Below are 26,988 nucleotides of genomic sequence, written 5' to 3' on the forward strand. Positions count from 1 at the left end.
ATTGAGTGGGCATGGCTAAATGATCCATATAGATAGTATTATTCAACGGAACAAAGAATTGGTCGTTTTTTGAATCGAATTTGAACTCGCCGCAGTTCGCCGCAGTTCGCCGCATTTTGCCCCAATTCGCTTTAGCAACAATGAGTCTCATTCCATACACAAATGTTGCGCATTCCATACACAAAAGTTGCGGCAACATTTACTTGAAAACCGTTTTTTGGTCAAAATAAAATACATAAAGGTAATTAAAGGAAGCAATCTTGTAGAAAATGCCTTTATCTATGGGATAAAGCTAAGTGGGAAAATCTATATAGCTTGAAATATAGGCAATACCCGATTCGCCGCAGTTTAGCTTTTGCAACAATGAGTCTCATTCCATACACAAATGTTGCTAATTCCATGCACACATACCCTGGGGGAAATAGATGTTATAGAACTGTGAATACGTTTGTCTCCCAAGGCTCAGTAGGTATCAGGATCTACATTAATATACACAAGATACTAACAATGTACTTGAATATGTCTAAAGAATATCAATTTGAGAAAAGGTGTTAATAAATTACGTTTGATCTTCATATAAAATTAACAAAATAGGGTGTACAAAGGGCTATACACGCATCACGTCTTCAAATACCAGCAACATTGCGACTCTTTTTTTTGTTGAACTTTTTCGTTTAACCCTTTTTTTACAATAAATACAATAAAAGCAATGATTAAAAACTATCCAATCTTGTAGAAAATTGATTCATCAATCGTATAAAATTATGTGGGCATGGCTAAATGTTCTATATAGCTAGTAATATTCAACGGAAGAAAGAAAACGTGGAATATGTAAAATAGAACTTGAGTTCGTCAGTATATTTACGGTATATTTTGAAAATGAGGCGGTATTTTTCGGTATATTTCTCACGGTCGGACGGTATATTTTATCGATAAGTCCGCGGTCACACTGATTGAAAGTGGAAAGTGCAGAAATTAAAATTTTACAAAACAAAAAACAAGGTAAATAGGATAGCAAAAATGACGAGATGGTTTCGAAACGAATAACAAATGACGCTCCGTAGGTACGGTACACCTGTGACTTGTAAGCTGGCAACGAAATTGCTGCAAAGCCAAAAAAAAACAATAACAAATAAACTATTAGTTCTACACTATCAAATAACAGAAAGTACGCAGCGGAAAACCATCTGCTTTGCGGATAAACGTGCAACAAATACGCAACGCAAAGCATCCAAGAAAACCAGGCCCAGAACCCACCAGCTACCAAACCAGCAATACACACGAGCACACACACATACAAATTATAGGAGCAGCAGCAGCAGCAGTAGCGCCAGAAGAAGGTAAGTCGACGGCAAAGAAGGCGCAGGTAGAAGAAAACGTAGAAAAAAAAACGCCAGACCCCCAGTTAGTACACATGAAAATGGAAATTGTTTGCAGGCATGCAAAACACCTTTGTGCATTGGAATTTCCATTTGGGTAACATTCTCCAAGGTGTTTTGTTGGTGTTTCTGGCAAGGGCCGGTTCATACCCTGCCGCGACCTTTGCCTCAATTACAAACAAAAAGTGACACACACACACACACACATGTGTGGATGCATATGTGTGAGCGAGGGAGCAGCTTTTTTTTGGCGTGCGTTACATGACCACGAATATTTGTAACTGTAATTGTAAGTAGCGGCGTATGTGTGGGTGTGCAAGTGTGAGTGCGCTAGTGCGTGTACCAATCGGTCGATACTCTATTTCTATATGGAAGCGGCAGCGTCATGGAAGTTCAAGTTGATACGAGTGTATATGTGTGTGTGTGTGTGTGTAGTTCAGGTGCACTAACGCTGATACCACCCCCTCACCCGCCGGCCGCTAAAAATGCATTTTGTCGCTTGATTTATTGACAACTTCAGCCCCTCTGCCCTGGGAGCGCTGCGGAACCCGGGCCCGCCAGCTGTTGCAACTGTTTTTGTGTCTGTCTCCCTCTTTGCGTCTCGCCTCGCTGATTACACATTTTCGCTTTTCCTGCTGCTAGTGCACTCACTCTGCCCATAATGGCCGCCGCCGCCTGTGCTTCCCTCGCAGATAAGTCCGCCCCCTATCAGGCGACTCTTCGATTCTTTGTTTTCAAGTATTTACTATCACCATTACGGAGTAAGCGGTATTTCTGAGGGTATATTGTATTGCTCGTGCAGTATGCCACACGCGTTCTAGATCTAGAATATTCTGCATGAAGCATGCTAGATGGGGCATCACTCATGAATCATCATTTGTGCATGTAGATGTATCTGACAATCAGGAGATCCACAAAAACGACCTACTCACACAAAGATTCTCGTTCGAAAGTCGGAAGACTAAATGCTAGCGAAGCAGAATTTTGCTTGTAGAATTTGCTGAATCCCAGATAAATTACGCATCTAGTTAGCGCTAGAAAAGCTATAGAAAGTTGCTTTATCAGCCATTAGATCCATCCATCCATCCATTACAATCCGATTTTCTTATAAAATGAATAGACACAGAATATGTACAATCATTATAATTAACACCCATATAGAGCGTTTTTTGATATTGTTATTATATGAACTGTATTTTATACATATGTACATCCGACGTTTTGTTGATAACATTCTCTGCACATAATATTTGCCCAAGATAAAGCTGTCAAAGCATAGCGAAGGCCAGTGCTAATTGCATTCTAAATGATGTGCCTCTCTGCTGTTTGCATTAAATATCAACAAACCAAGCAGACTTTGTTCGAAGCGCTCTACAATTGTAATCACAGCTGTCTTTGGCGCCTCTCAACATGGTTGACCGTTTTTCATAATTGAACAAACTGTCGTCGTTGCCTGGCACTTGGCACACACTCTCCCACAAAAATATACGTGTACATACATACGTCTGTCTACATTTCTTCACGTGTTCTCAGAAAACTTTTGAGGCGATATCGCCGACCATTGCATTCAATAAACAACAGAAGCAAAAGCAAACGAAGCAGCAATCAAATCAATATGCAATATGCAATGTCCATTCAACAATCGAAACTGTATAGGTACTATGGTTTACCGTTGTTTCCCACACCCTCCCCCCCTTTTGCTGATGAGTCACACCATCGGTCCCCGCATTACCGGAGTATTATACAATCTATTGTGTATGTGTCTGCTCTACTGTGTGCTGTGTGTGCACTGCCTGCGGCGTGTCTGGGTGTTTGCTATCAAAATTATGGATGACCAGGCCCATTGGCTGGGGAAAATGTACATTGTATGCCATGACAGCCGCAAATTAAAGGCGAAAAATTAATAGCATGAGGTACGGTGCTTCACAGAACTGTGACCGTAAGTAGGAGGGAGAGGGGGAGCTTAAGGTTTCACTTTCAATAGATCGATGTGGTGTTGTTAATAATGGGAAAACTTAAGATTTTATCGGTAGTTTATGGACAGTCCGTCTCAGACCAATAAGTCTGTGAAGCTCTCTAGTTTGCTCTACTTGTTTTAGGCAGATATCCGCCCCAAGAGGGCACTCCTATAGGATATCTTTTAATATTTCTTATCCTTATCCATCGAGAAAGAGCTTAACAGGGTACAGTGGCATGTGCTGAGGCCTGGTCAGTGGTCTTAGATTTACACGTATCTGATGAATAATCGAAGAAATCCCAACAGAATTCTCCAACCAAACTTCAGAGCTTTGCAAAAAAAGAGAAGGCTATTTTTTTTTTGGGGCCATACTGTCGTATAAATGTACATACTATACATCAGCTACTATAGTTAAACAGTGTTTATCTTATCGGTATTCGCTTTCATAATGATATACAGAGCTTTAATTATCTCCAAAGCTGGCAAAAGATTAAAGCCTTTACGTGATCTAAAGAGCAAACCAGCCAAAAAAAGAGTTCTCCACTTTTCGCAGCGTAATTTTGTTGCAACGGAAGTGAGTTTGGTTTGCTGAAAATGCACTTTAAAATATTTATAAGAATAGAAGAACCTTGAACTCCCATTCGGTCGGAGCCTTCACCTGCATAGTCACCACCAATCTTATCAGTTGTTATCAATTGGGGGCTTTTTACGAAATTGGTACGAAGTTCGTTCAACATTTCACATTTTCTGTGTGTTTCTTTTTGCAGCACCCGAAGGAGCAGCGTCCAAGGAGTCAGGAGCTAGTCGCTAGCCGGGAGGAGACGACCAAACACATACACAAAAAGCGACACAAATGGCCGATGGAAATGGGCTGCCAGCAGGTGCAGCTTCCGGTGCTGGTGGCATCATCGAGGGCGGACAAACATTAAACTGCGGTGTGGCCACAGCCACCGTGGGCAATCCAGCGGGTGTAAGTGTGGGTGCCGCAAGTGGCAGCAACAGCAGTGCTAGCAACAGCAGCTTGAGCAGCAGTAGTGGCGGTGGTAATGGGAGTGGCGGTGGCGGTGGCGGCAGTGCTGCCAATCAAGGATATCATCAATTAAGCGTGACAAGTGAGTCTCAAAAGAAGAAAGAAATTCAATCAGAAACCTCAAATCCTACATTTCTTTGCTTTGCAGTCGAGGAGGCCTCACTGCGCAACAATGGCTTCCTCAAGCCAAATCCCTATGTGGAGCTGCTGATCGATAGCAAAAGTAAGCGAAAGACGGATCAGGTCAAGAATAGCTATCTCCCCAAATGGAATGAAGAGTTTACAGTGCTGGTAAGTGAACTAAGTAAAGCTCAAATAAGTGAAACTCACCCATTTGCCATCTTTGTAGATCACGCCCCACTCCACGCTGCACTTTAAGGTGCTGGATCATTCAAGTTTCCGCAAAGATGCCATGCTGGGGGAGCGTATCATCAATCTAGCCCACATCCTGCAGCACTACAACGGCCGCTGTGAGTTCCTGGAGCTGACCATCGATCTGTTTGTCACCTCGAAGTCGGACAATCGACAGACCAAGAGCGGCGAACTTGTGGCCATACTCAACGGATTGAAGCTGGACATGAGCAAGCTACAAGTCCAACAGAATGGCAATGCCGTCCAGGCGGTGAACCCGGCTTTAACCGATCCAGCCGCAGCTGGCCGTAGCTGCATGATCTACGGCGGAGTGAGGGCCAGGATGCGGCTGCGCTCAAGCAATAGCAATAGCAATCCGGAGACACTCGCCAATCGTTCACTGGGAGCGAATGGTGTGGATACCAGAGCGGCCATTCTAGGCCCACCAGTGTGGGAGCAACAGCAGCAACAGCCGCCGCCACAGCAACAGCAGCAACCCCTAAGGATGGTCAATGGAAGCGGAGTAGGAGCAGCGGCTGTGCCGCAAACAGCACCCTATCCTCAACAGCCGCCAGCACCAGTTGTGGCCCCGCAGCCCAGGCCCATGACCCAGGTCTATGCCAATGGCGTAATGCCAGAGAATCCACCCCCGCCAGCTGGTGTCTACATGCCAGCGGGACCAGGAGTACCGATGGATCAGCAGCAGGCGGGCATTGGACTGCCTGTGAGTCAGAGCACAGATCCCCAACTGCAGCCACAGCCGGCGGATGATGAGCCGCTGCCCGCTGGCTGGGAGATACGCTTGGATCAGTACGGACGTCGCTACTATGTGGATCACAATACCCGTTCCACGTATTGGGAGAAACCCACGCCGCTGCCGCCCGGCTGGGAGATACGTAAGGATGGGCGGGGACGCGTCTATTACGTGGACCACAACACACGGAAGACCACATGGCAGCGGCCGAACAGCGAGCGCCTGATGCACTTCCAACACTGGCAGGGACAGCGGGCGCATGTAGTGTCGCAGGGCAATCAGCGGTACCTTTACTCCCAGCAGCAGCAGCCGACGGCAGTGACCGCCCAAGTGACGCAGGACGATGAGGATGCGTTGGGTGTGCTGCCCGATGGCTGGGAGAAAAAAGTGCAATCGGACAATCGTGTGTACTTTGTGAACCACAAGAATCGCACCACCCAATGGGAGGATCCTCGCACGCAGGGCCAGGAGGTGAGCCTGATAAACGAAGGCCCCCTACCCCCCGGCTGGGAGATACGCTATACGGCAGCGGGCGAGCGTTTCTTTGTGGACCACAATACGAGGCGCACCACCTTCGAGGATCCGCGACCGGGTGCACCCAAGGGCGCGAAGGGAGTGTATGGCGTTCCGCGTGCCTATGAGCGCAGCTTCCGCTGGAAGTTGTCGCAGTTCCGATACCTGTGCCAGAGCAATGCCCTCCCATCGCATATCAAGATTACGGTGACGCGGCAGACGCTCTTCGAGGACTCGTACCATCAGATAATGCGCCTGCCCGCCTACGAGCTGCGTCGCCGCCTGTACATAATCTTTCGCGGCGAGGAGGGTCTCGACTACGGTGGCGTGTCCAGGGAGTGGTTCTTCCTACTGTCGCACGAGGTGCTCAATCCCATGTATTGCCTGTTCGAGTACGCCAACAAGAACAACTACAGTCTGCAGATCAATCCCGCCTCCTATGTGAATCCCGATCATCTGCAGTACTTCAAGTTCATTGGACGCTTCATTGCCATGGCCCTGTACCATGGACGGTTCATCTACAGCGGCTTTACGATGCCCTTCTACAAGCGGATGCTCAACAAAAAGCTGACCATCAAGGATATCGAAACAATTGATCCCGAATTCTACAATTCGCTCATTTGGGTCAAGGACAACAACATCGATGAGTGTGGCCTCGAACTGTGGTTCAGCGTGGACTTTGAAGTCCTCGGACAGATCATCCATCACGAGCTGAAAGAGAATGGCGAAAAGGAGCGTGTGAACGAGGAGAACAAAGAAGAATATATAACGCTTATGACAGAATGGAGGATGACACGGTAAACTATCAGAAAGGATGAACGAGAGTGATTTGGTTTTCAATTGGTTTTCTCTTTGCTCTTTTAGTGGCATTGAACAGCAGACTAAAACCTTCCTGGAGGGCTTCAATGAGGTTGTACCATTGGAATGGCTCAAGTACTTTGATGAGCGCGAGCTGGAGCTGATCTTGTGCGGCATGCAGGATGTGGACGTTGAAGACTGGCAGCGCAATACCATTTACAGGCACTACAATCGCAACTCCAAGCAGGTTGTCTGGTTCTGGCAGGTGAGTGAACCCCCAGAGGATTTCTCGTTCGTCTACTTATCAAACCCGTGTGTGTCTATCTCCTTCCACATAGTTTGTGCGTGAAACGGACAATGAGAAGCGCGCCCGTCTGCTGCAGTTTGTGACGGGGACGTGTCGTGTCCCTGTGGGTGGCTTCGCCGAGCTGATGGGCTCCAATGGACCGCAGCGCTTCTGCATCGAGAAGGTGGGCAAGGAGACCTGGCTTCCGCGGTCGCATACGTGCTTCAATCGATTGGATCTGCCGCCGTACAAGAGCTACGACCAGCTGGTGGAGAAGTTGACCTTTGCCATTGAGGAGACTGAAGGCTTCTGCCAGGAATGAGTGGCAGTTGATTTGTGGTCGGTTTGTTGATTAATGTTTAATTCCAATTGAGCGCCTGTCCCCCACCCCCCATACACCCATCCTCATATCCTTGTGAACGAACGTCCATGGTTGCGTTGATATAGTTACTGTTATTATTATTACGTTTACGTATAAATATGTATATGTATTACTTTATATACACACAGAAACAATTTTTGTATGTCGTGTCTGTATAATTCCTATGTTCGCTACCACCTAAAACTCTGTAATCTGTAATCTATAATCTATAATTGTTTACACCCCGCAATCGCATCCGAGTGTTGAGTATTTTGCCATAAGATTGCAACGACCCCCTACCACTCCCCCGCTTCTGATCCTTTGCTTCTAGTTCAATTTTACAACGAGCCCTGGTCCCTGGTCCCTGGTCCCCCTGCCCCTGCCCCTTGCCCCCACTTACTGTTGCCCTATAATTGCATTGTAAATAGTTTGACACGAAAAAGATATACACCGGAAAATTGTTAAAGAAAGGGGAACTTTTTGGGTTTACTAGCCGCCAAGGTGCAACTGTTTTTAAAATGTTCAATTGTTTAACGTCGTATATACACACAAACACACACACATCACAAATACTATATATATTTATATATAGAACTATATTTTAAATATATATATCCCACACAAATACAGAGAGGAAGAGAGAAGAGGCAGAAGATATCGTGAGATGAAGAACACCGAAGAAAACACACCGCAAATCGTAACAAAATATGTTTAGGGTTTTAAACAGGCAAACAAAATACACTTAAATCAATAATAAATTCAAATAGCAATAATTGTTGTTAACAAAAGCTAAACAAGTAGTGAAAGAGGAGGAAAGGAACGGATCAACGGGAGCGATATGTATGTATACGTATATATAATAATGTATAATACCCTCTTCGAAGGGGTACTATAACGATAATGATTATACTCGTCGTATATTTGCATGTGAGCGAAGAAGCGTTGATTGTGTACGGATTACATATTATATATATATATGATATATATTAAATAGATTTTATTTAGTTTAATGCAATGTGTACTGTATTATATAAAATAAATGCAAAATTATTTAGTGATATATGTACGAGACGGTTTCTGAATGGTTTTTGATGGATACCTCCCTTGGGGTATGTCCAAAAATCCACTCCCGAACATCTGCTTAGTCAACATCTAAATGTGCTGATGCGGCAATAAATGTAATTATTTTAAGCGCATTTCTGGTATGCGCCAGCCTGGCATTGCATTTTTAATGTCTCGCAATTAAAATGTATTACGAAATATGCGCGGAAAACACTGGAATTTCCGTGCCAGAGGACGAGAACCACCCAGCCACTAAATCGGTTACAGAATCCAGCCACAAATGGAGGGAAGACCCAGTGATAACATCATCGTTATAGTTACATCGGGGCGTGGCCTAACCTACATTTTTCCCCCGAGTTTTGTGTGGGGGCAAGGGAAATTTAACAAGCTTCTCCATTATTTATTGCGGTTAAATTGCAAAAACGCAGCAGTCAAAACAACAACAGCAGCAACAAAAACACAGATAAAAAGTCAACCACGCCCCAAACAACACGAACACCTTTTGCCACTTTTGTTGTTGCTACTGGTGCTTGTGCTTGTTGCTTGCCGCTGGGAATGGAATGGAATGGTGTTCGGCTCCAGGATGCTGCAGGCCCCCGTCGCTTGTATTGTTTTGTAATTATGCCCCTCGAAAAGGGCAGGAACCATGGTGGCGTGGTGGCTTGGTGGTCGCCTCTCAGCGTGTGAGGAGGAGTGTTTGCGTTTACACCTGGGAGCGCCTGGTAGGTGCAACCAATTTTCACTTTCATTCATGATTTATGCATTTGTAGTGGGGCCTGGGCGTTTCGCGTTGCCTTGCCAACGGATACAATTTTTAAAGTTCACATAAGCTAAGCGAAGTGTGGCACATAATTGGTGGAAAATGCAGTTAACCAGACCCCAAATTCCATGGATATGCCATTGTTTGACTGCGCATTGCACTGCATCGCATATTTGCATCGTTTTGTGTAGGTCCTTTTTTTAAATGCTTCCTGATGTGAAACCATTTAAATTCAACATTTAAATTGAACGGCGAGTATTGTTATCGATAGCAGGCGATCTTTTGCCATTCACAGGGATGATCAGCTGTCGACAGCTGTCGATCGTTTGTATTTGTTGTTGGTGGTGCGCCACAGATTGAATTGTGAAAATTTAGATTCAAAAACACCGCAAAATTAGAATGGATGTGCCTAAAACATCTGCGGATTTGTTGGATATACCCAGAACACCAGATATGCGGTTGGTAACAGTTCGTGTACTTGGAAATAAATGTAACATTTTCGAGATTTCAGCAGTTCTCCTGGTAGGTTTGCATTGATTTCGGAACCGCGTCCGCTGCGTACCAAGGAACTGCTAGAGAGACAGCGGCAGGCGAACCACACAGCATCATGCTCTGCATCGAAAGTAGGCCAACAAAAAACTCCAGGGATGCGGTTAGTAATAGTTCACGTACGTGCAGGTCAATGTTTTAATATTCGAAACTCTAAATTTCCGCAGTTCTACTACTGAAAGTCCTATATTTTTGGAACCGATTCCGCTGCGCACCAAGGAACTGCTGGAGAGACAGCGTCAGGCGTCATCTGCATCCAGAGCAGCCCGCACACCATCCTCTGCATGCGGAAACATGACAGACAGAGACATACCTAGAACACCAGAGATGCGGTATGTAAAATGTTTCAACAATGTGAAAGACAAAGCAAAGTTTGATGCCAAAAACTGTTTACACCCATAGCTGTCCTAGCATCGCAGTCATACCCTGCTCAGAGCCGCAGCCAGTGCGCACCAAGGAGCTACTGGAGCGATGGCGTAGGGTAGATGAGAGAGAGAGATGTCATCGCCCTGCCTCCGCATCGAGAATAGGTCGCCAAAATCACAAATCCCCAATACCAGGCATCACCACAAACAGGCTGTTGGTACCCTCCATTGGTTTCTCGTATCCCAAGCAGCAGCTGTTGCCGCACACATCCACATCTGCATCGCCCCACATAACCAAGTTAGGCATAACAAAGCGACGGCTGGAGTTCCGGCACGACCAGGGCAAGGAGTCGGTGGGGCCGAAATTGAAAAGGCTCACAGCCTATCTCCAGCACGAGCTGGGGGGTTGGGGCAGTAGCACGGAGCAACGGCTGCGCCAGATGACTATTGCGGACTTTGTGAGCATTGTGAGGCATTTGTTGCCCCTCTCTGGGGCAACGGTGGGGTCGATGAGTAAGGCCTGCTATGCGGAGCAGCTGATTGAAGCTCTGCAGCAGCTCAAGTATCCCAAGAAGGTGAACAGGACCTGGCTGTTGATGCCGGGAACACAGCATGTCATCGGTCATGTACTGGACCTGCTGGACTTTCTATTGGATTTTGCAGTCGGCACAAAACGGGATGCGATTTGTGTGTTTCCCTTTGTCGGAGACTCGTTGGATGATGAGAAAACCTTTGTGCTGATAGCGAGGGATTACCATCTGTGGCAAGGAGAGGAAAACAGTCTTCAATTAGAGCAGCATAAGCGAAATGAACTACTACGGGAATGTTGCAATTCCAATGATATCGCTGCTCTCCAGCAGGAGTTGGAAGCCCTACAACTAGAGCTTAAAGAGGAGTTGAAGTTGAATACGGTTACGGATCAGCAGCAGTTGGTACAAAAGGACAGACTTCAGCAAGAGCTAACCAACTGCCAGGATGAGCTGAAGTCATTATTGGCCGAGTCCTCGGATTATGAGCGGAAGTTCAGCCATTTGTGCACTGAAACCTGGCGAAAGAAGAAAATCCTGCAGTCCCTGCAGGATCGTGTTCGAAGCCAAAGGTGCAGCTACCAGGATTATGCTAGATTGCTGGACCTACAAGCCGAGCGCTCCGATGAACTGCAGGTGTACCGTCGGCGGCAACAGGATATTTTCGAGCGTCTGAGCATCGCCAAGCTTCGATGGAAGCGCTCGCGCAGGGATCTAATGAACAGCATCGAAGCCTTCAACGTGAAAATGCGGAACATTGAGTACTCGTTGGTGTTCAAAGGAAGCTGCCCTAAATCCCTGCAGCTGCCGCTGTATCCATCAATGGAGGAGATACAAGAGCGACTGGAGAAGCTTAAGCAATGGCGCCACCGTATGGATTCTACTGTGGTCAAGACAGGCTGCTTCAGGAAGCCTCTCGGCGAGATAAAGAGTTAGTTAAACAAACGCACCAGCACACTCACATTCACATTTTCATTCAACTGAATCTCATACGAGATTAATTTAAGCAAATATTTGCGTGTTTCGTAATTTTCACTTTGAGCCAAACATCAAGCTTGGAGCTTAGTTATTTCTCCTTGAATTTCACAGATTTATTTAATTGAATTTGTCAACTGTATGCCACAGTAAGCCCCGCCCCTCCTCCTGTGTCACTGCCACTGCCTTGATCCCATGGCCTGGATTTAAGTTCATGTAATTGACATTTGAATGAATCATTGGCAATAGTTGTACTCTTTCCAAAAGAGAATAGCTCTTTGGATAAGCGGAAAAACTCCGCCAGCTATAAAATGCTTTCCTATGGCAATATTTCAATGTTCCATTTTTAAATGAAAATTCAAGCTTAAGTTCAACGATCTCTTACACACAAAAAATGATAACTTAATAACCTTAAATTGTATTCAACTTCGTACCTTATTCAAGGCAATTCGCTTTGTTTAAATACAATTTTCCAGAAGCTATTAAATGTAAAAAACATACAATATAATTTTAACGCCACATTCCTGATTTATTATACGGCTAATGATGTAAGTGTATTTCAGGGGGAACCCTCATAAAAATTAACTTTTTCCGCTTCATAATTATTGTCAGTCAGCGGTTGGTGGGGAAGAAGAGCTCCTTGTGGATTGGCATTAATTTACTGGTCGGGGCTCAGATCTCAGGACCCTGCAAGGCTGCTGAAGAGGATGATGGGAGGAGAAAGGAGGGTTGGATTCTGCTAGAGGGTGCGATTTATAATGCGTCTGTGTTTGTGCCCCAGAGTGGAACTAATAATCATATTACTCAGCTGGAAGATATGCAAACCCCAGCGACCGACTTTGCAACTGTTGCAGCTCTCCCATATACATATATACTCGTATATATGTATGTAGGTATATTGTGTGGCAATTAAACAGTGAGCTGCTGCATAAATTATTTTCATTGCCACAAAATGTTTAAAGCCTTTCGCAAATCCAAGGCAAGGCAAATGCAAGCAAGCAAGGAAGTGTAATAAAATACATGAATTAGTGTAATGGAAATGTGAAAGCCAACAGCAAACAGTAGTACAATGCAAAATTTTGAATGCAAATTCCCGTCCAAAAACAACAATGCCCCCGCCAGAAGCCCCGCCCAAGAAAACATACAACATTTTGCGCAAATTAAACAATAACAACAACTGAAGCAAAAACATACTATACCCCAAAACCCGTACATCCACAAAAATATGCATTTTCTGTGCCAAAGCTAAAGAAAATGTTTTGTGTTGTGTGTGTGTTTGTGGTGGATATGCCCAGATTATAGTTAGTTCCGAGTCTCTCCAGACTCTGGGAAATAGTTATCTGTTCTGAACTAGAGTGTCATAACTCGCCCCCGAATATGGGATTGAGTGTGGGTGTATACGTATACGAATACGTATGGTATATGTATGGTGTACAGGACAGGTGGACAGGTGAAGGAAAGTAAGGTAAGTGAGCGTGTGGATGGCATCTTTGGGCGGTAACCAAAATAAGTTGAAAGGATATACATATTTCTAATAATCATTTCGACTATGAGAATTTCCATTAATCATATTTATCTAATTGAAATTGATCATACAGCTGAAAAGAGATCCTAACCGATCCTATGTGTAGAGTTCAACTGAAATATTTTCCATATTTGCTTATTAATTAAAGTAAAAGTAAAAAATCCAAGCGTATTGCTTAAACAAATTAAAAAAAAATCAATATTTCACAGACTTTAACCTGTTATAGAAGCCTCATATGTAAGGGTGATTATATCATGAATATACTGAATATAAGCCAACAGGAATATATTTTTAATCAGATCTTGGATTTGCTAGAACATTATATACTCCACTACTGTACTTTTTAGGGGGTACCTGTATGAATACTAACCACACCTTTAAAACTTGCTGCCAACTCGGGCCAAAACAATTATGCTCTGCGGTGTGGGGTGTGGGGCTGAAGTGGTGCGGCTATGTGCCGCATGAGGGAGTACAGTACCCATTATTTTCTCTCATAAAACAAACACTCACCTCGTCAGGCAGGCAGCCTGCTCTCATAAAGGCATCCGGCAGGCTGGCTGGCGGGCTGGCGGGCTGGCTGAAAGGCCAAAAGACAGGCGGCTGGCTGCAGAGGCGCAGCCAGGCACTGGACTGAAATAATCGCATATCGTAAAGTTTGACTTCCAGCTAATGAAGAATTTCCAAAGCTGGGAAGCTGGAATTGAGTTAATTAGGCACGAGTAGGGCTTAAAGTTGAGAGCAACATGACATGATATTCTAGTACTATCGCGAGCGAGGACCCATACATACGCGTATAGAAACTTTCAGAGCCATTCAATTGTTAAACAAACAAAAACAATACGCGAAAACAAGAAGAATTAGGGGATTTATTTAAGAGTCGAAGGGATGTATACCCTGTAAAATAATGATTTGAATTAGTTATGTAAATAAAATCATATGAAGCAGCTGATAATAGAATTGGATCGGCTGTTTTTTAAGAACAATAAATAGTGCTTACAAAGGCCTGCATTTCGACCGATTGTTCGAATGAGAGCAGTTAAATATAGTTGGACTTGTATAAATCATGATACAATGGCAAGGATTTCTGCTTAAAAGTTTCGAAGCCTCCTATCAGAGATGAATGGCTATATGGATCCAGTCGACCTTTGATGCTTAGGGTTCCAAAACCTATCGAAATGTCTATACTCCCTGTTAAAGGGTATAAAAAGTATTCGCGCAAAAAAATAACAGACGAAACGCGCTTTGTTTTGCCAATTTCCTTCGTATAAAGAGGGAATCGCTGAAAATCAAACGACACTTTTTCTCTGGCTTCCCTTTGCTTCACTTCACTCTAATGGAAAGTCATTTCTTTTGTTGTTCTTATGGTTTTTTTCCCCTTAATTTCAAAGTTCACCGATTGCTCTTTTCCCCCAGTCCTCTGGCAATCGTACAAACTCTGCTTTAAGTTTAATTTCCAGTGTGAGAGAGCTATAGAGCGATAGAGAGAGAAGGAGCGCTTTAATTTGGAATCCCGCAACGGAAGCAAATGCAATTTGTATGCGTAGCAAAGCCCAACCTCGGTCTGACTCGACTCGCTGACTGAACTGTTTTCTATACACACCACTCCACTCCACTTCTAGTTTCAGGAAAGTGGGCAGTGCAACAAAAAAAAAAGAAAAATGTCAACTGCAGCATGACCAAGGAGGCATCGCAGGCATCGTCGAGTCATGGCATTGCAATATTTATGCAGTTTGTGCCACGTTCGCTATATTTGACAGGCTCCTCTTCTCTGGGCAATAACTAGCTCGTTTCATTTAACCAGACATCCCTGTAATGAATCGCAGATAATAAAGGATCTCTCTTACGATCTTCAGTGTCTGTTCCCCTCTACTAAAGATAAAGGATATTTCTGAGTGAATGTTTTTATATGGCTCTTAACTTTTAATTAATACTCCAAATAGATGAACATGGTTAGTACCTGTTTATCGATCTGTTCATCGACCTTTACACCTGTTTATCGACAGGATGAAAGCGGATCGTCTAGCGCTCTCTCTAGGATTAAGGAGAGCCTACAAAATCGAAGGCATACAGCATGAATCAAAGCTGCAAGGCTGAATTTAAGAACAGTATTTAAAGGGCTATTATGGATAAGTTTGACCTCGAGGCCACCAGCTGTAGCTGTTCTAGTTTCTGTCTCTTATTCTTATATGAAACCAAGGCTAATGTAATTTCTTTTTATTGACTCTCTCTCCTCTTGAAAAGGGCATTCCGCTGGTCGTTCTGCTGAGTAGATATTCGTAATCGTTATTGCTCAATTTTTTTCTGCACATTTCAGCGCTTTTCCGGACTCCAGGAAGTTGTGTTGCTGTTGTTGCTGTTGGTGTTGGCTTAGCCTGGAATGCAACATCAACAGCAATGGCAGGCAGCACTAACATCAACAGCAGCAGCAGCAGCTGGACAGAAGGACAACCGGACAGGGATTGCAGCAGGTGGCGGTGGTGGCGCTGCTCAAACGGCAATTGCATTATCAGTAAATTATATCTGCGGCTGCATGGCACGCTCTTCGCTTCACTCTCCTCTCCCTCTCTCGCTCTCTCTTGTAGCATGCCCCTGCCCCCAGATATGTTGGCCATGTTTACGGGTTGCCTGCGGCCATGTTTGTTTGCTCCTTGCTCCTGGCCTCCTCCTGTTCTGCTCCTGCTGCTGCTGTTGCTCGTCTTCCTCCATGTTATTATTGGAGCCCTGTGCCCTGGCCCGAATCCGGATCCGGTTGATGCCGCTGCTCCTGCTGCTGCTGTTGCTGTTGCTTGTTGGTGCGCCATTTTCGGCGCTTTCCTGCTGATTTATGCAAAACTGTGGCATTTTTCAATTGCATTTTACACTCGTCCTGCAAGGTTCCTCCGGGTTCCGGGTTCCGGCTTCCTCCGGTCTCCCTTGTTTCCTCTTGCTCCTCCGCTCCTTGTTTATGCAACAGTGTGTGTTTGTGTGAGCGTGTGTTTGTTTGTGCGTTGCACAATTTTCACACATTTGCGCAACTTTGCCACCAAAATGTGCAACACATTGCCCCTGATCATCATTGTTGTTACTGTTTGCCTCCTTCTGCAGAGGGATAGCATCTTCACACGCCCACACTCAGCCCCTCCTTCGCTGCAGTCAACTGCATTTTATTGCTGTAAATGTGTGTATCTATGGGAGCGTGCTTGGGTCCGTGTGTGCGGGGGCTATCTGTGAGTGTGTGTGTTTGTGTGTGAGCACCCTGCTATCCACGTTCCGTTTTCCGCATTTAATGCCAAGTTATAACTTTCACGTGGGTTGCTTTAGTAGTTTTTTACACCCCCACCCTCACCCCCACACACTCGTTTTCTTCCCGTTTGAGTTACGTGGCGCCATAAAAAACTTTCACCCACTAAGCGACGAGAATGCGGATGAGGCTAAAGGGCGGGTGAAAGTTTCACTTATGCATAGAAGATTTTCCATGTGTGATGCATTTCTCCAATCTCCATTCTTCCTTAATAAACATAATTTCAGGGCAGTTTATCCGGGCGACATAAAAACGTAATTTATATCCACCCCCATTGCTTAAGGGTTATGTGGTGTTAAAAATCTTGATTAATATCCGAAAGTAAACTCCGCACAGGCTCAAATCATCATTAAATCTGAATGTGATTACGGAATCGTAGGCTATAATGGCTTATAGCATTTCTGGGGTTGTATTCCTTATCAGAATCGATTAGTTGATTCAATCTAGCCATGCTCTGGAAAGCGTACTGACTAGATTGATATTGCAATCAGAAACCAGAAAGAAAGTTACTTGTACTTGTCAATAGTTCGATCGTTCAATTGGTTCTACTCGATCGACCCTCGCTGTGAAATATTAGCTCTGATTTGGCAGCATCAATTTTCCGGCTAATTGCGAAAATAAGCAAAATTATGTGCCCAGCCTCAAAAATGAATGGGCACGCTCTCCAGCTCCATATCCTTTTCGCCTTCTCTGTCACCCCCCTCCCGCTTCCGCTCCCTCTTCTGCTCCCTTTTCTCTTTCACTGTTTTGTATCTTTATCTCTTTTTGGCCAATTGGCAGTTGGAATTATGCACTTTGACAGGGTACGCATTTAGTGTTAATCATACGCACTGTTGCATGCCAGTTGCATCCTGTTGTTGCATAATCAATGCACAAATGAACACACACAAAAGAACGACCAGATAGGAAGCGGAAGGAGAAATGGGGGGAGAGAGCGAGGGAAAGAGAGAGACAGTGTGCCACCAAAAAGGCGACAAAATGACGCACTTGCTGAAGCTGGAAATTTCAACAAATATTTCCACAAATTTACTGGTACATATTTCCTCTGAATAATGAATAATTAAATATATAATTTAGCTAGAGAGGAGATTCAGGCACAGACACAAAGGAGTGGCAGAAAATGTGTGAATGGTGTAGGGGGTAGGGGTTTGGGGTATGGGGTTCTATTCGGGTCTAAGAGGAATTTAACAAACAAATTTATTGGCGCATAATTCAATGGGTAGATGATGCCGCTGACGATGATGCATGGCGGGGTAGGAAGCCGACCAAGATATGAATGAATGCAGCTGGCAATTTATGAGTGCCTAAGAAGGGAGTGGGTGGGTGGGTTGGTGGTGGTTTTGCTACGGCCAAGGCCGCTTTCGTGGCTGCCAAAAGCAGGAGCCAGCAGCAGTAGCAGTAGCAGCAAAAGAAAACGACTACGACAACGACAGCGACAGCGGAAACGGAAATGCGCAAATGCAATTGTCATACACACACACACACACACACAGAAGCAAACACTCACCCCGAAATGGGGTGAAATTTTAATGGAAAATTGGTGTACTCGTCGTGGCAATAAATGAAGCTTCCATTTCTATACGTTCTTGGCTAATAAAAGGGCCAGCTCTGGCTCTGTGGCCCCACATCCCCACGGAGGAAGCCGAAGCCCTCCACCACAACTGACAGCCAACAAGCGACTAGACAACAGGACCCAAACACTGAATGGGCTGGCCAAGGGGCACCCCAAACCCCCTGTCCAGTGCTCAACCTCTCCTGCCACTGACGTCAGACAGCTGAGTGACGAGTACAACTAACAGGGAAGGGTGCAGGGTGTGTGTGGTGTGTGGTATGTATGGGGTCTCAATCGAGCCTAGTTTCCCAAGGAATCCAAGGTAGTGCAATCAATTTGCTGGGACACCCGCTCCCTTCGGTAAGGGAGAGAGATGCAAGGCAGAATAACTTTGCTGGTACCCAACCTTCAATGGAACAGTGCACACTCGAAGGAGGGATGTCTTGATTAGATGACACTTTGGAGTGGTGTACCACTATGTCTTACATTGAAAACTCTTAAGTTAAGACTTGAAAAGATTAGTGGGTGTCCAGGTGCTCAGGTGTCATACGCTGGAGATGGAACTGCCGGAATTCTCACTTGTGGGTTGCATCTATTCTTTTTTTGTACTTTTCCATTCTCTTAAATTGAAAAAAAACTTCTACACAACTTAAAGAAATTTAATTAATCCCGAGTGAAAACTCTTTCTTTCACTCAAACGAGAACTTAAGGACAGTCTGAGCTTTGCTTAGTTCCTATCGAGCGTTTCCTGTATTATACCTGATCACCTGGAGCACCCGCACTTCGTTGTTCAGTGTGTCCTGTCCTATACGCGCTTAATCTTTCAATTTGCATATTACATAATTGCCTTAGTGGTTGAATGGTACCAAACAGGCCCAAGGTGTACCAGTATCAGGAGTAGCAGTAGCAGTAGCTGTAGCTGTAGGAGCTATATGAGACACATTCAGGAGCATCAAGGCAATGCTTTATGGTCACTTTATTGCAGCACGCACTGGCAGGGGGTCTGAAAGTGATGGAGGAATGGGACAGAGAGCACGGCAGCAGGGCAGAGGTGGCCACAGGCAAACACTTGACGTGCGCTTATGCGGCAGCAAGTTGCGCATACGCCGTGTGGGCCCGGCCAGGACCCGGATGGGACCCGGCCAGGGCCGAGGGCCGAGGGCCAGAGCTCGACGGAATGGTTGAATGGTTGGTTGCTCTATGGTTATGCCGCTTATTGAATATGCCGTTGCCGATGTCAGTCTGCAGGTGCAGCCGCTCCGCATGTTGATATATGTCACACAGACTTGCAAAATAAACTGCAGCAAAAGTGGGTGGCGTGTCGGCATGGATGTGGTCTGCCCCACTTACTGGCCATCATTGATAGCAGTACTCGTCCTCGTCATCGTCATCGTCCTTCCTAGAGCGAGGCGTTGATACAGTTGCTGTAACAGGATTAGCTTTTGCTTTACTCAGTGTTTGCCATCCAAGTGATAAATGGGTTCGGATGGATGGGACTGGGCCTGGGATTGGGATTGGGAGTGGGGGTGGGCCTGCAAGGGTTGTCCTCCAGCACTATGCAAGATAAACCTAAAGCGGGAAGTGGCAAGTTAATGGATCGACCTCAATGAAATACCTCAACTGCATTGGCTTCCATGTCCACAGCCATGTCCACATTCATTTCTATGTCTATTCTGGATGGGATGCCCGATGCTCAAAGCAATGCTGCAGTCAAATATTATTCGTAGTGGCCCCAAATAAAATGCAATTATTGCCCAGCCATTGGAGTGCTATTATGCACTGAGAAAAACACTACTGAACATGGGTAAAGTATCATTTTCAGAAGTAAGAAGACCAGCAATAAACATGAGCCAGTGATCTAGTCGGAAAGATCTCTATGATGAACAAATACCATATTTTCGATACATCAATCTCTATCCGACGAGCCGCTTCTCTTTTAATGAGTAGCAAAGAATCGTGTAGGGGGTACGAGTTCTTGTGTTGCGGGGGATCAAATAGTATTTAGGAATGGGATATTATTATTCGCGATTATTTGTGATATATTCTGTTGAGGATTTTTGAAAGTAGGAAATGTTCTCATGCTATTTTTTGGTTTTCATGATTTTGTTTTTCTCTATTCTGACTATCCTCAAACCCACTCCTCTTTCCATTTTTTCGTTGATTTTCTGTCAGTGCATTGTAGGTTTGTGTGCCTGTGTTTAATTGGTTTGGCTTTGCCTGTCTGTTAACTATTGGCAGTGACTGTAATTGAGCCCACATCCCAGACCCTTCAACTGGTTTGGCATGCAAATGGAAATTCTCTCATTATTGAGCCTTTCATTGGTTTATATTATCCTGAACCGAATCTGGGCAAAAGGACTCTCATTCTATTACATATTCTACCAACAAATGGAGAGAATGAAAATCTGCCAAAAATTGAGAGAAAAAGAAACTTCACTAAATTAAAGTTGAAACAATTTTTCACTCAAAGTGAAAGTGATTTTGGAAGAGCTCATCAAAATGAGGTTTTAGTTAAATTTTTTCTACTACACTTTACTTTTTTCTCTGTTGAAAAAAACCCCCCAATTAAGAACTTTTAGGAAAACAGGCGGTGAGGGCTTGGGGCTTGATCGGGGGGCGTGGTCACACCAATTAAAATCAAAACAAACGAAAGAGAAAGCAGAAAGGAAAGAGAGAAAGCAAATGAAAGTTTCGCCTGCATAACAATTAATTAAATTAGTCTCCATTTCGTCCGCGGAATCCCTCCTTTGCTTTACCTTTGTTATGCCACGCACACATACAAAAACAAACAAAATATTGAATGTCAAACAATGGCGGCAATGTTAAATAAACAACTAAAATATTCCAACTGTAACTGAGAGCCATAATTAAGGGGCGTGACAGGTATAGATCCAGCCATGTAAGATGGAGTAGAATCGACCTCCAGGAAGTGGAAGGAGCCAACTTTTTGGGGCAGAAGTGTAAGTGCAGACGTAAGCATAAAAACAATTAAAACTTTTGCCAAAGTCAAAGGCAAAAACTTACCAAAGTTGCCTCCTACCACACCACTTCTAGCCCCCCCTGTTCACTTAATTGGAAGCATATAAAAAGGAAAATCGAAACGTTGCTCTTGACACTCGCCCTGAGACGGTGACCAGTCGACTATAAGGAAGACGCGCTCATCGATACTCGGATACTTCATCTCTATCTATTCAAGTCTCCACTCCACTCCACATCCCTCTCCACTCAACATCTCCACTACAATCTGCACTCTCTCGCAAAATGATTGACGGCACAGAGCCCGCCATTGCGGCACACTTCTATCGCATACCTCGCATTTCCGGCCAGATTGTGGGCATTTGGCCGCAGCATCCACGCCCCTGCCACGCCCAGATCCTTTTCATCTTCGCCCTCGCGGTGGTGCTGATGGGGGCTGTGGGTGAGATTCTGTACGGCTTTGTGCACCTGAATAACCTGGTGATTGCACTGGAGGCCTTCTGCCCCGGCACCACCAAGGCCGTGTGTGTGCTAAAGCTCTGCGTCTTCTTTGGCAGCCACAGAAGGTGGCATGAGTGGGTCCACCGGTTGCGTGGCATGCTCTGGTCCAACCGGCAGGAGAAGGGCCAGCAGATGTTGGTAGGACTCTCGACCATTGCTAATCGCCTCAGCCTGTTGCTCCTCTGCTCTGGCACCATGACGAATACCGCTTTCAATCTGCAGCCCCTCATTATGGGGATGTATCGGTGGATGAGGCAGCTGCCGGGGCAAATTGAATTGCCCTTCAACATCATGTGAGTAAGAAGAGATAAAAGAGGGTGAACAGTGCATTTGGGGACTATAAAAAGGAGAGAGTGTCAAGTTATTGTAAAAGGAATAAATTCCGTTTGAATTTTCCTAGGCGGATTCGTCTGTTCGTCAATGCCTTGGACAGCTGAGTCGGTCCCAGAATACGACACAGTGCTTGTCTTGCGGTCTTTCGGTCCGAAAAAATGAAAAGTCGGTCCCAAAAAAGTAAAATCAAAATACAATACATTGCTTGGGCATGAAAAATTGATTTCTTAGGAAAGGAGTGTAAATTTGTACTTTTTATTCAAAATAACTCGATTTCTTAACTCTGAAAAGAACCTGTCGTGCAGAAATCGAAAACCTTACGTTTCTGTGACCCACTTGTATGGCAAAATTGATGCTCGGTGATTTGCATACCTCCTGAGGGACCTTCATCGGCCTTATATCAACAAGCCGCACTGTAGATCCCTAAATCGAATCTCAGATTGAATAAACCGTTCCATCATCATCATCTCTCACTGTCTACTGTCTACTGTCTCTGTCTGACTGTATCTTACCTTCTCTTCTCTGGTTCGCAGTCTGCCCACGTTTGTCGTGCAGCAGCCGCTGTTTCCGTTCACCTACGTGCTGCTGACCGCTTCCGGGGCATGCACAGTGTTTGCCTTCAGCTTCGTGGATGGGTTCTTTCTCTGCAGCTGTATGTACATCTGTGGAGGGTTCCGGCTGGTGCAGCAGGACATTCGACGAGTATTTGCCGATTTGCATGGCGGTGAGAAGTGCTGGTGGTCCTGGAAGGTGCCATAATGGCTTGGGCTTGGACTTGACTTCTGTTGACTTCTTGCAGACACCGTGGAGGTCTTTACCGAGTCGATGAATGTGGACATTCGGCAGAGGTTGGGCGTTATCGTCGAGCGGCACAATGCGATTATCGATTTGTGCACGGACCTAACACGCCAGTTTACCGTTATCGTTTTAATGCATTTCCTGTCCGCCGCTTTCGTCCTGTGCTCGACCATCCTGGACATCATGTTGGTAAGCCTTACCGCACCATACCGCACTGTACCGCCCTGCACCTCACTCCACAGCTTGCCACAGTCGAATCGAATTTGGCGGCCGTTTTAAAAGTTTTTCCCTGTTTTCGCCCGTTTTTCCCCAGCCGTATTCCGTCGTACTGTTCTGATTCGTTTTCGTTCTCGTATTCGTTTTTGTTTGTTTTGTGGCTGGCAATGGTGCCGTGCCGTGTGACTGTGGCTCTCTCTCCGGTGGCAATTTATAAGCGCATGAATTGTTACTGCTACGAAAAAAGTTTTTAATGCGACTTTCACACGTTTTCCGGTGTCCCCGGCACGGCCCGGGAGACCCATAAGCCGTTGGCTACGGACTGCTCGGGAAAACCCGCTGAAAATGTTTGGAAAATGTTCGAGGCTCCTGGCCCCCAAATGGGATAAATGCAGGCGACACTTTAGCGCTGCTTTTCTTCCGGGGCCGCTGCTGTTTAAGGTGTTTGCAAAATCTATTTCGAAAAACTTGTTCATGTCTCCTGCTGTTTGGGGAGCAGTGAAAGTATGCGATTGATATTGATCCGTTTCGAGGGCGAGATAATTGAAAGATTTGGTCAGATTTTCATATTCGATTAAGTTTGTTTTGGGCAACTCAATTACGGAAAGATTTGAGAGCTGTTTGTTTTGTTGTTCAATTATTACCAATCCAGATTCATATACAGAATTTGTTTGTTTGTTATTAAATTTTTGGGCCAATTAATAGATCAATCAAAAGACTGTTAGAATTTCCAATTTTATTATTTGAATATTTGATTCTGAATTCTTGTCCATTTTACATCTAGTCCTCCTCCCTTTCCTCCGATTAGGAGGTGCCCTTCCGCTTGAAGAAGAAACTTTTGGTTTTTGGGGGTGGGACTTTCCTTCAATCTCCTTCCGCTGCCCAGACATTGATTTGTGGGAGGAGGCCTCTCCATCAATCGCCTTGTGCTGCCGAGCTGCTTGGTTTTCATTCATCGGTTGGGGTTCAAATATTGCAGGTCGGTCTTCGTGGGGAAAGGGAGGAAATAGTAGAAGGTGAAGCTTTGTTGCAGGAGCCCCATATACAAACCCCCATCCAGTATGGCCTTAACGCTAAGAGGCTCCTGCGAAGCCAGGGGTTGGGCCGGGAGATGGGTTTTCCGAGCTATGCAATGAGTTGCTAAAACTGGTTAGAGCTATTGGGTGTCCAGAAATCAAGGCAACTGATTGGATCAATGATGATTTGAGCTCTCACCACAACATGTTGAAAGAGAATACCACCATTAATCACCAGAGTTATACTTAAAATTTATGGAAAGACAGAAAATCGTACAAAAAATAAAGCATAAGCTACAAGAATCAAGATATATTGCCGAACTTGGATGGGAACATAGTCGGTGCATCGGTTAACCAAAAATTAAGATCCTTCTGCAGTCCATCCATCGGTTTCTCTTTTTTGAAGCTTGCATCCAAACTTTTTATTCCTCTCTGCAAGTTTCTGGTCATTGCAACAATACCACTGGCGTAGTGCGCCCTCAGAGTACTCCCCCGCCATCTGGCAAAGCTCATGCTCTCACTCTCACCCTCCGACCTGCCCTCCATTGAGCGCATAAAAACAAAAACAAAGTTTGGAGGAGGGAAAAAGACCAAGGGGAGAGAGAGAAAACATAAAACTAGTTTATTTATGGCAAATCCTATTACACTCTTGTACAATCGAGCATGCTTACGGCTTTATGCATTCTACTACATGCAGAAATCGTATTATAAGTACTTTTCCCCCATTTTCCAGCTGAAAATGTCATTGGAATGGGAACGGAAAAGCAATCAGACTTCTGCCCACAAGTAGCCCAAGACCAGTTGAGGGAATTTCTTTGATGTTTTTTTTCACTTTCCTTCTTTTTTTGCTCCCCCATTTTCCACAGCTACTTCAAAACTCTCACGATTATACATATATTAAATAATCTCTTACTATTTTTTCACTACAAGCAATTTCTCTCCAATTAATGGCGGCTCTTATCTCAGTCTCTTTTCTTTCTTTCTCCTCCTGTCTATGGGTCCACGTTCTACGCTCCACGCTCCACGCTCGACGCTCTTCGCCGGGCAGAACACGTCGTCGCTGAGCGGCTTAACCTACATCTGCTATACAGTCGCGGCCCTAACGCAGCTCTTCCTCTACTGCTACGGCGGCAATCACGTCAGCGAGAGTGTTAGTAAGACTTTTGTCCACTTCTACTACTCCCGTTTCCCATTGCCAGCCGCACTCCCATTTTTCCATTACCATTCGCACAGCCATTTCCATCATTCATGCAGCATTCTATACACTCGCAAAGGGTTATCATTGGTTTGGTTGCGAGTATGCATTCCAGGAGCGCCTCAAGAGATGAGCTCTTTAGTCCATTGTCCGCGAGTACATCTGTAAAGCTCTTCAGGTGGTCTGTCGTCAGTCTGATGTGAGTCTTTTCTGGAGAGTGTCCTGGAAGTGTTCTTTGGACTTATTTGTTAGACTATCTTTGAGAAGTGTTGGTGGAGTCTGTACATTTATGGGAGGCTATTTGTAGTAAAAGGCCTGTCTTTCTATGGATCTATTCCCAGATAATTTGGGTATTTGGATTCTCTGGGAACTCCATGGAAGTCTGTAGAGGTCGTCTGTCTGCACAATCTGTCTGTGAATCCTGTCCACCTGTGAATCCTGTCCACCTTTATTCGCTTCGAAGAACCATTTCCTACAGAATAGCAATGAATCTACCATCTGTTCGCAAGAAGATCTATCTGGAAAGCTCTAAAATATCAAAAACCTTTCCCCATTCCAACCCGAAGAGTATCTCTGCATTCGGTTTTTCCCCTACTAACCTCTCACTCATTTCCAGTGGATGGTTTATTTCGGTTCTGGTTTTTTTCAATTTCTGTAATTTCAATTTGACGCCCAACATTAAGCAGCCAGGCACCCGACATAAAAAATGATGTGCCATACACAAATTGCACTTGTGATAAAATTTTAATTACACAACAAAGTGGGGAGGCGTCGACACTCCCACCCCATCCACGTGGAGAGCACCCATCATCTGGCAGGCGCATCCCTCCTCGGTGTGGCACCATCATCCGCCCACATCCCACATCAGTTTCAGTTCCAGATCCAGTTTCAGTTTCAGTCGGATGTTTTTTCTTCACAATTCGTACGTACCACTCTTCCTTTTTGCAGAGCGCTGCTGTGGCGGACGTGCTGTACGACATTGAGTGGTACAAATGCGACGCGAGGACTAGAAAAATGATTTTAATGATATTGCGGCGTTCGCAGCGGGCAAAAACAATTGCGGTTCCGTTTTTTACGCCCTCCCTCATGGCCTTCGGTTCGGTATGGTTCGGTTCGGGATGAGAGGAGATGTTTCTCTCTTGCCGTTGATTATGATAATAAATGTTTATGTTTCTCTTGTTTTACCCGCCTTTTCCACTCCTCCCCAGATACTCAGCACAACCGGCTCATATATCACCCTGCTGAAGACATTTCTGTAAGCCTATGCGGCGTATGATTGATATCCAGAATTGGATTTGCCACGCCAACGGATGATGAGGGGCCGAGTGCTGGATGCTGGTTGCTGGATGCCGGAGACCAACAAATTTGTCCTTCTCTGTTTGTTTAAATTAAAATAAAAACCTCCATCCGAACGGACATTAAATGGCCTTGTCGTGGTGGTGCTGCTGATGGTCCTTTTGGTTCCTCTGAAGCGCAACAAGTGGCGGCTGTCCGGGATGGTCCGTAATTGTTTCATTTAAATACCGGCGATGATCTCTTCGTGCGGATTCAAACTAATGAAAAACACTTGCGGCTATGGGCACATTAATTGGGTCAGTTGGGTGGTTGGGTGTCTTTGGTGTTTCGGTGGTGACGGTGCAGGTCCTCTGTGTATGTGTATGCGTATCTGTGTGTGGTAGGGACAGTAATGGCGTTTTTATGGCACCATCTTGCGGCACGCTGAACTTTTGCCTCGTTGTTTTGTTGTAATAATATTTTCCTCTGCCGTTTCTTTTTGAAGCCGCAGCAAATATCAATTATAATTTCAGAAATTTGAGCTTCCCAACGATGTTGGAAGCTGGCGCAAATGATTGGAGGAGCCTTTAGCTTAAACAAGTGCAGACTTCTCTTCAAGTTTCACATTAAAGCGAAAGGAGCTTCACGTTGGGA

At 45.1% G+C, this 26,988-nt stretch overlaps 3 protein-coding genes across 7 annotated transcripts; all 3 read left to right on the plus strand.

The window, feature by feature from the left end:
- The first annotated feature begins 924 nt into the window (after nt 1-924).
- Nucleotides 925-8,225, plus strand: Su(dx) (Suppressor of deltex). Of its 2 annotated transcripts, none has more exons than XM_001356915.4 (7): nt 925-1,064; nt 1,145-1,340; nt 4,104-4,448; nt 4,515-4,657; nt 4,716-6,781; nt 6,849-7,047; nt 7,121-8,225. In XM_001356915.4, exons 3-7 carry the CDS (start codon nt 4,190-4,192, stop codon nt 7,388-7,390), a joined length of 2,937 nt encoding a protein of 978 aa, XP_001356951.3. In that variant the 5' UTR covers nt 925-1,064; nt 1,145-1,340; nt 4,104-4,189; the 3' UTR covers nt 7,391-8,225. The 2 variants fall into 2 exon arrangements, with proteins under 2 accessions (XP_001356951.3, XP_015036323.2); XM_015180837.2 differs by having other exon boundaries at nt 1,166-1,340.
- Nucleotides 8,226-9,546: 1,321 nt separating this feature from the next.
- On the plus strand, nt 9,547-11,960 carry Kebab (Kinetochore and EB1 associated basic protein). 4 transcript variants are annotated; one of them, XM_033379469.1, is made up of 5 exons: nt 9,547-9,709; nt 9,763-9,903; nt 9,968-10,132; nt 10,203-11,096; nt 11,169-11,960. In XM_033379469.1, exons 1-5 carry the CDS (start codon nt 9,651-9,653, stop codon nt 11,626-11,628), a joined length of 1,719 nt encoding a protein of 572 aa, XP_033235360.1. In that variant the 5' UTR covers nt 9,547-9,650; the 3' UTR covers nt 11,629-11,960. The 4 variants fall into 4 exon arrangements, with proteins under 4 accessions (XP_033235360.1, XP_002132849.3, XP_015036325.2 ...); XM_002132813.3 differs by having other exon boundaries at nt 10,203-11,960; XM_015180839.2 differs by having other exon boundaries at nt 9,766-9,903; nt 10,203-11,960.
- A 9,325-nt stretch (nt 11,961-21,285) lies between these two features.
- On the plus strand, nt 21,286-26,371 carry Or22c (Odorant receptor 22c). Its single transcript, XM_001356916.4, has 6 exons — nt 21,286-21,794; nt 22,368-22,558; nt 22,634-22,821; nt 24,913-25,014; nt 26,008-26,160; nt 26,268-26,371. Exons 1-6 carry the CDS (start codon nt 21,286-21,288, stop codon nt 26,316-26,318), a joined length of 1,194 nt encoding a protein of 397 aa, XP_001356952.2. The 3' UTR covers nt 26,319-26,371.
- The last annotated feature ends 617 nt before the right edge of the window (nt 26,372-26,988 follow it).

The sequence above is a fragment of the Drosophila pseudoobscura genome, chromosome 4 (assembly GCF_009870125.1).
Source record: "Drosophila pseudoobscura strain MV-25-SWS-2005 chromosome 4, UCI_Dpse_MV25, whole genome shotgun sequence".
Taxonomy (NCBI): domain Eukaryota; kingdom Metazoa; phylum Arthropoda; class Insecta; order Diptera; family Drosophilidae; genus Drosophila; species Drosophila pseudoobscura.